General features: G+C 48.4%; 1 protein-coding gene across 1 annotated transcript; it reads left to right on the forward strand.

The window, feature by feature from the left end:
- Positions 1-799: 799 nt before the first annotated feature.
- PIGX (phosphatidylinositol glycan anchor biosynthesis, class X) lies at positions 800-5,243 on the forward strand (the record flags this gene model as incomplete). The annotated part of the gene is made up of 5 exons (XM_010150628.1): positions 800-959; positions 1,419-1,560; positions 2,484-2,697; positions 3,890-3,990; positions 5,085-5,243. Coding segments are annotated over 5 exons (776 nt in total), but the record flags the coding sequence as incomplete, so codon positions are not given.
- Between the last annotated feature and the right edge of the window lie 3,901 nt (positions 5,244-9,144).

The raw sequence follows: 9,144 nt of genomic DNA on the forward strand, positions 1-9,144 counted from the left end.
ACCGTGGAGAAGGAGGTGCTGAGCTCTTCATGGGATCCGGGGACAGGACCCGTGGGAATAGCTCACAGCTGCGTCAAGCAGGTTCAGATTTGGCATGAGGAAGCATTTCTTCAGCGAGAACCGGGGTTTAAACCCTGGAACTGGCTTCCTGGAGAGGTGGTGGATGCCCCCAGCCTGACAGCGTTTAGGAGGGGTTTGGACAATGTCCTTAATAACACGCTCTAACCTTTGCTCAGCCCCGAAGCGGTCAGGCAGTTGGACTGGATGATCGTTGCAGGTCCCTTCCAACTGAAATAGTCTATTATTGAATAAGAGAAGCAAGCAGTTTTCCAGATTAAGTAGCTGAAAAACAACTGCAAGACCTTCTGCAAAATTCCATATGAAGTCAGCGTCGTCTCGCTTTAGGTTTCCACCCAAGCAAGTACTGACATGGTTTGAAAGATGACTGGAGTTTCAGATCTGAAAGTGAAATCCTGTGGAAACTTAAAGAAAAAAATAAAAGAATGGCCGTAACACAAAGCCCACTGTTAACATCTGGATCTTACAGAGATTGGTACAGAAGTAGGAGGTGAAGAATCACAGCTGGAATGGGGGTTGCAGTGGGAAGATGCAGGGATGACAGGCTCCTCAGTGAAAACAAAAGCACACTTCTGAAAGTTGCTCGACTGAAAAAAAAAATAGATAATCATCAGCCTTCATGGTAGCCAAAGCCTGGCGTTCTGCTGGCAAAACAGCTGTTGGTTGTACTGAGCTGAAATACCGTTTGCCGTGAGAGGTTTGGCAGATCGTGTGTTCATAGGTTATCTGACTTCACTCATTAAGGTTGTCTGTCCGTGTGGTAATTACGTGTGCTGTTCTGTAAACACCGTTACTCGTTCCTTCTGTGCTACCTTAGATGCGCAGGCTGCTTGTCAGGACACCACTGTCACGCAGGAGCTTCTCAAAGAGGGGTTTCACAGGTGAGTTGTCAGCCTGGTGCTGCATCAGAATGGCGTGCCGGGCAATTTTATGTGTGAAGAAGCTTCGGGTCACCCAGCTGGGATCCGTGGGCATGGCTAGGCAGCGGGAATATATTGGTACGATCAGGTATTTAACAATTACGAGCTATAGCAGAGGAAGAACAGGAGGCTATTTTTCTCAGATGAAGATCTAGGAGGCCGTTGGTAGTTCTGAGAAGTTAACAAAGAAGTGAAACTGCATTTTGGTCATGGATGTGGAGTAAGGGTGAGCTACATCTTCCTCATTGTAGAAGGACAGCGTGGCTCGACAGGGAACTGTTTTCTGAGTTTGTTGCACAGAGTACCTGAGAGCTGAACCTAATCTCTGCGCATTTGAGAGTATACCTCTCATGGGGAAGGTGGTGGTGCCATCTTAGGAAGCCCAGATATAAACGTTTTGCTTCTCTTGCTTGTTTGAAGGGACCTGCTGGTGAAGGTGGAACTCGGTGCGGTGGAGGAGGGTGCAGGACGATGCGCAGTGGCAGCTAGAACTCGTCTTCCACCAGGAATCTACGTGGATCCCTACGAGCTGGCATCGCTGCAGCAGCACAATTTAACAAAGGTAACAACCCCAGAGCTAAGACGTCTGGCAGTTCCTCAGAGTACGCTCAGGAAGTTGTAATCTCTGGTCATTACCTGGCTTGTTGAACCAAGGTGATTAATTCCTTTTCCTGGAAGGATATGCTGCGCAGTATCGTCTTCTTGACATCTTGTATCTCTCAGCTTTGGATCAGCATTGCCTGGTGCAGCGCGTTTTGTCTCGCGTGCTGCTGCTGCTTTTACATGTAGGCGTGCATACTGGGGAGCCAGGGCAGCTCTGCGCAGCCCCAGACAAACACCCGTGGTGAAAGCTGTTCAGGTTGAGGAGAGGGGAGGCTGACCCCCCCCGAGGAGGTGGTGGTGGGCTCCGAGTGGCGTGCTGCACATTCGGGCCGAGAAGCTTCCCGGCTTCGTTTTCATCACAGCTTTCTGTGTTGCTTTCCAGCGCTTGCTTCAGGTTTTGGGTGGAGACATGTGCTAAGGATTTAAGGTTAGGCGCTTAATTCAGTTAAAACATATGGATGCAAAGGCATGGATGCTGTTGGGATATTCGGAAGTGCTGGCATGGCCTTGCTCATACTGTCATTTCACTAATGGCTCTTGGGCTTGGCTCTAGGTGTGGTTGTGCTGCACGCTTTTCACACCTAAGAATCACTCATTGGAGAGGGGCTCGAAAAGTTATTTTGGAGTAGCTTAAGGGTGGAATTGCCAACTTGATTTTCCATGAAATTGAGCCCGGTGTTAGAAAATAAACCGAGGAAAACAGTTTTCCCTTCTGATGCTGCCGGAGGATACCGCAGCAAAGAGCAGCTGCTTAAATCCCAGAATCACACCCAGAATGTTCATACTTTTTTTTTTTTAATCCCATGTGGTTTTTTTTTTTTATCCACGTGTTTTTTATCCCACTCTGATGGCCACCACAACAGTATCTTTTTCCACCTGCAGGCGGTGTTAACTCCTGACGTCATTGATGTGGAGGCTCCCGAGTACTTAGCCACAGATTTTCTTGTTCTGCTGTACATGGACCCCGACCCTCGCTGCTCTCGCTGTTTTAGAGCTGCCTTGCCTGTGCACGGGCGGTACCACCGGCCGGCAGAGGACGGCAAGGAAGCGTTGGTTGCTCTGAAGAGCCCAGAAGTACTGATCTGCTGCTGTGACAGTAAGAGTCTCATTCTTTTGGGGAGCGAGGCATAACCGTGGGCAATCCAGGGCTTGGAATCTGGTTCTGTGTTCGCCTTCCGGAGATGGAGCTCTCGGTAGTCACGTGAACACGAGGGGAAGATGGCGACCCTGATAAAGAGCTCTCTGAATGCTGCTGCTGCCTGACCAAGGCAGATGAATTGTCAACAGACGCCGTGGTGTTGCGCTGCTGCCGTTGCAGTGGAAGCGTCTGCAGGTGGTCTGGCCCTGGCTTGTTCAAGGTCAGCACCTCCGACCGCGTTTTCACGGCAGCACGGCGTATTTAATCCGCACTGTCGGGTACTCGGAGCGACCAAAGAGTTGGGGTGGTTCCTAACGCTTTCTTCCAGCATTCCCTATGTGTAAGGGAGGAAGGTAGAAATCTGTGCCTGAAGGTCAGAATGGTTGGAGTCTCAGAGTCTGGTGGAACAAAAACCTGCTCTCCACTGGCAATGAATATTTTAAGTTATACGAGCAATTAAATCCTCCGGTTTTGCTACAAATTGTATTTCCTTTCACAAAATCATTCTTGCTAGCTGCCAAGTCAAACGTGCTAACGCTTCTCAGCTCCTTTATCTTCACTTGCACATTATTTGAGCAGGGATTTTTCTGGGATAAACCTAGGGCAGGGAAGACTACCTGGTCAGTTAAAAAAGAGGTGTGAAATCTTATGTTTTTCTGCCACATTTACTACTTTTGAGCAGGAAAACATATTTATTATTAATATGAAAGCATTTGAAGTATCGGAGGGGAGTTCTTGCACGTGCCAACAGGAGGCCAACAAGGAGAAATGGAAGAATGACTTCTCTGTTTTGGGGGAAGACAAACTGTAACTGTTTGGCTAAAGTTGGAGGGGTCTACAGGCCAGTGATGAATTCTTTGCCCTGTTAAAGGCAGAAGGGCCAAGATTCCACACAGGTGAGATTCCTCCTCAAGTACCTACTGTATCGGGAAGGGAAGAGTTGTGAGGTTCATGAGGAGGATGGCCCAACACCCCTTTGACCGTGCAGGTTAGCTGGCACGTTTCTGTTGGTGCCATTTCACCTACTGGCTTTCAGGGAGTAGATTGTGTCTGGCTGTTGTGGAGGAAAGATACCTCGTTTGGAAAAGCCTCGCAGGCCATATTGTTTCATCCTCTCTGGATCCTGCTGATGCATTAATGTCTTCCGCAGATCGCCTCTCATCAGAGTGTTGGAAGCCTGCTGAAGTGGGAGCTCCCTGTTCAGGGAAAAACGACGGCCCCTGTCAGTGGTACAGCGTGACGCACAGACCTGTGAGTTCTTAGTTCTGCTGGGAATTCTTGGTTCTAACAACTGCTGCCTTTTTGCTGCAATTAGCGACTTGCAGAGCACGGCAGCTGAGAAGTACAAGACCAGTTGTGCGATGCCCCCTTAGGGAGGCTGCCTTCTGCCTTTCTGACTGGCTTTTAATGGGTCTCCTCCTGCCCTTCTGACATGCTCTTGGTCACGCTCTGCTCTTCTGATCCTTTATGGGGCTGCTCTCTGCAGCTTTTTTTTTTTCCTTATTAGTTTACTTGGAATTCTAGGATATAATTGGCACTGGTAAAATTAAGAAAAGTCTTTACAATGTAGGTGCTTCAGAGGAGCAGTGAAATGAAAAACTACTTTATGATCTATCCAAAGGAGGGGTAAAACCCCAAAGATTGAAGGAATAACATCTTTTAAAAAGGCCACTTATGTTTGGTTGTTACCAGATTGGCTAAGTAGCTAGGAAAAGATGAAGTTTCTTTATTCTGTGTTCAAAACTCAGGGAAGTTGAAACTTCAGTGTATTCAACAACTGCCTTTGATTGTAGAAAGGGTTGCAATAGCGTAGAGATTCAGAAATGAGACTCATTTGTCTCATAATGAATCTCTGGGTTTTGTAACACACATGCCTGCCTATATTTAAGATACCTGCAGACATCTGGGATATCTGCAGCTCTTGTCCTAAAACATTCTGGAGCTTCCTGCAGCACAGAGAAACCAAATAGATGCTTGTCCTGGAGAAAACTGGCTTCTCGGTGGTCTGTGACATGCTCATTCTTGAGAGCTTCTCTTTTCCATGCTGTATGACGTATGTGTCCTTGATGGCAAACCTACTGTAAGAACAGATACAGAGTATGTAAACGGTTACCATTTAAAACAGTAGCAGATTAGTTTACTGAGCTCTGTACTGCAAGAGCGGCTGGTGCTCCGTTTGCTGTAAACTGAAAGGTGATGTCCTGCCTTGGTTTTCACTTCAGATCCCAGCAGAAGCCTTGGTGAAGGGCTAATTAAACACAGTGGGCTGGTTACTAATCCTCTGCCTTGCGTTCAGAAGGAAATCGCTTGTTAACTCTGTGTAATCCGTTTATTCTTTTTTGTAGGTACACGAGGAAGCGATTCTGCAGGTTCCAGTGGGGCTCAGGCAACATAGTTCCCTAGTGTGTGCTGTGACTCTCCTGGCCACAGTGCTCTGCTCCAGTCTGATTCTTGTTGCTGTATGCAAATACGGACACTTCTCCCTGGAGACCTGCTTGGCATAAGGAAATATGGAATGACTGACCTCCGACACCAAAATGCACTGAATAGTCCACCAGCTTCCTAAATGGATCCTATCCTGCCGTTGTTTATATCTCAGTAGTGTGTGAGGGTCCTGTAATGGGTTGTACTTCCCTTGGCCTAATTCTCACCAACACCTTTCGCACACAGAAGGACAGAAACAGAAGACTCTTTTGGTGTGTTGGCAAAGCAGACAGAGGGTAGGAATGGCGCTGCAAAAAGCTGGAAGGAGTGCTGCGGGCAGTAGTCATGGAATCATGGAATCACAGAATGGTTGGGGTGGGAAGGGACCTTAAAGATCATCTACTTCCAACCCCCCTGCCATGGGCAGGGACACCTTGCACTAGACCAGGTTGCTCCAAGCCTCATCCATCCTGGCCTTGGACACTTCCAGGGATGGGGCATCCACAGCTTCTCTGGGCAACCTGTTCCAGTGCCTCACCACCCTCTCCGGGAAGAACTTCTTCGTGATATCTAATCTAAACCTCCCCACTTTCAATTTAAACCCGTTACCCCTTGTCCTGTCACTACAGACCCTTGTAAAAAGTCCCCTTTTAGTCAGGAGTCTCAAGCCCCTCCCCCTGGCCCAGAGCCTGCTTTGCCTGCAGTGCGCTTGCAGAGGTGTTGGTTTCTTGAATTTAAACCAGAAGACTCAGGGATTGGTTATTAAGGGTATGAAAAAAATTATCTGTCATTAAAGTTTCTGAATTTTAAGCTGGTTTACAATTTCCAGATTGGTTACGTGTGAACTTGTGATATTCTGTGCTTACCTGGGAAAGGAGAAGGCTAAAATAATCTCTCCCATCCCAAGAACTGGGAGGGATTAGACGCTTTTGGTCACATTTGAGATGGAGGAGTTCAGAAAATGAAAAAAAAAACAACACTTCACCCTATTTCAGAGGCAAAAAGAATAATCCCTGGGAGGTGAAAGCTGTTGAAAAGATCCCAGCTAGAAGGAAAGACTTAGAAGCCCTGAATTCAGCCATCAGAACAGTCAATAAATACAAGGAAATGGAGAGGAAATTCCTCAATGGAAAAACCCGAGTTGCTCTCCCGGATTGACGGGAGAGCTCTGTTAGTGGCTCTAACGATCAGTAGGTGGCACTGTGATCCTACAGTAACTCCTAGGGGCTGCTGGTGGAGAAAAGAGATTTTATTCCCTATAAACTGAGACCAAGCTACTGAAAGCAGGTGATTTTGGGGAGTGCGCGTGTGAGGGGGATGAATGAAAATTCTGGTTTTCAAATCCTGTCCTCCTTTTGAAGGGTCCTCTGTGTGCAGCCGAGACTCCTCATCAGAACTGTCCTTTCATTGCTGTCCAGCTGTAGCTCCAGGATCCCTTGGGCATCTTTCTGCTTCGGCTGGAATTCAGTAGAGAGCTCGTCTTGTGACTTCGCCCACCACAGGTTGGCAAATGCTCTGACACTGGGCTCTTGTTTTCCCCTGACTGTGCTGAATGATGGTGGCTGCGCCAGGACGTCACCACCTCAGAGGAGTCACGCACTGCATCTGCTTGGGGGAAGGGAGGGAGCAGAGAGATTGGGCCGCCTGTTTCACCACAGCGGGGCTGTGGACCGCTATTGTAACGCTTGTCTCCGAGCGGGATTCCTAATTCCCAGCCGAGTTTGTTCTTGTGCTCCCTGGTACGCAGGTAAGCAATCCTGTGCTGCGGCCTGACGCTCGGGCTCCAACATCCCGGGTTGCCACTCGGCTCTGGCAGGCCTCAGATTTTACTTTTGAACATCAGCTCATACCAGTGGAGAATCACAGGTTGAGTCCTTGGCTAAAAGGAGCTGCCTGCTCTCACAGCCTGGTGCAAGGAGACAGTAGTGGCCTTTGGACAGATGGGAAAAATACCGCAAGCGGCAAAAATACGGAAATGGGTGATCTGGAAATCGAGTGAGGATGTGAGAATGGAAGCCCACATTGGTGGTTAGATGCCGCCGGAGAAACTGAGGCAGGAGAGGCTTGAATTACAGGGGGCTTAGTACTGTCAGCACTAAACAAATAGTTGACTTCAGTTTAATGTGCACTGAGAGTCTGGCTGGCACGTGGCTCACTAAGCGTATCTAAAATTCATCAAGACCCCAGCAATACACTTTTCAGATGAGCTTGAGTGAGAATGATTCTGATTAATGTAAAATACGAGGGAAATCGCCGAACTTCTCAGTGGATGTTTTTTGTTATGGCAAATAGCAAATACTTGCTGGTTTTAAATCCCCAGCATTTGTATTTATAAACTTGTCTACCATATTTTTCTTTAAAAGCTGTAAGTAAGTCTGATAACTGCTGTGAGTCTAGTGACTACTGCAGTGCTCAGTGGGAAGGAATGTGCCAGTTAAACTTCCTCTCTCACACCAGAAACTGGTGGCACTGAGCAAGCACTGGGGCCTGCGGTGTGCCAGGCACTGCAGAGTGCAGGTGCTGGCCCCGTAGGCATCATTGGCAGGTCAGGAGGATGAGCTGCAAGGCAGTCACTTCCCTGTGGAAAAATTCTGGCAGTTTTGGAGACAGAAGTGAGTGGCTGTGCGTTCTTAGGGAGAGAGGATAGATACAAGGGTCAGACACAGACGTATCTCTCTCTAATGTGTGTAAGGATGGAATTGGCAATGAAAGGCAAGGGGAAGGGGCAGGGGTGTTAAAGGTCATGTTAGGAGTTAAGACTTTGGTATACCCATTTGTTTGTGGGTCAGAGAAAAACAACAACAAAAACCTCCTCCTGGTTTGTTTATAAAGACATGCCTGGGGAGGGAGAGTAAGAATCGTGAAAACGGCTTGGAGCAGAAGCCAAGTGGGTTTAGGGGTACAAGGCTGGAGTAACAGGGAGGAGGAAGGTCACCTTATAGGGGAGGGAAGTGCGAGGGTCGGAAATCTGTGGTTTCTTGAGTGGTAGCTGCAGAGTTGAATTAGCAAAAGCTTGATCCTGGAAGGATCACATGCAGAGTTGAGTCAGAATGGGAAAGTCACAATATGCGAAGACGATGGCCTCGCCCGCAGGAGGAAGCAGACCAGAGCAGTCTCCAGCAGCCAAGGCAAGGTCCCTTTGGAGCACTGTTCCTGGAAGAATGGGGCTGGAATAAGGTAGGTCTGCCAGGGCAAGTTTTCTGTGCAGTCATTCAGCAGAGAGTAAAGGGCAAATACAGTCCGCAAGCGTTGGCTGAAGGCAGCAGAAGATGGAAGGTCTGATTTGCGCTCTTTCTGCCTGGACTTGCGTGGAGGTTTGAGGTTGTACAGCAGGGCTGCTACCTCTCCCCGCAACAAGACCTTTATGAAGGGGAGCTGCCCGATGCACATCCAGAAGGAAACATCAGATGTTGCTTCAAGCCTGGAGTGACGGAGGAGGTGAGGTCCAAGCTGCAGGAGGAAGAGCAAGCATAGCACAGAGGAAGAACATGAAGCATGACCACCTTGGTGCTCAGACACCCTTCCCAACCTCCTTAGGCTGGCTGCTACCAGGCCTGTCCCCTCAGCGAGCCAGGGCTGACCTTGTGGAGACACCGCAAGGCAACACAACCCCCCCCATGCTGTGCCAATCCACTTCTCCTCACGGAATGAAGCATTGAGGAAACCACCTCCAATTAAAATGCCAGAAGATGGAAGCGAGGGGTGAAGAAGAGACAGTTTATAAGTGTCTGTCTGGTTCTTGTGGTTTTTTATTTTTTTTCCCCCTCCCCCCTGCCCTGGGCTGCAGGCTTTTGCCATAGCCAGCTGCAAGGGCAAAAGCCAACTGCCCTGGGAAGACAAAAAAGTGTATATATACACATTACACGTATATATATATAGCAGTCTGATGGGATGTGTAGGGGTACATATATCTCTATAAATAAAAACCCAGGTGACACGGCCTGAAAACGGCACAGCTGTGATGGGGGTTAAGGACCGGGG

This window comes from Eurypyga helias, unplaced genomic scaffold (assembly GCF_000690775.1).
Source record: "Eurypyga helias isolate BGI_N326 unplaced genomic scaffold, ASM69077v1 scaffold21024, whole genome shotgun sequence".
Classification (NCBI taxonomy): Eukaryota; Metazoa; Chordata; class Aves; order Eurypygiformes; family Eurypygidae; genus Eurypyga; species Eurypyga helias.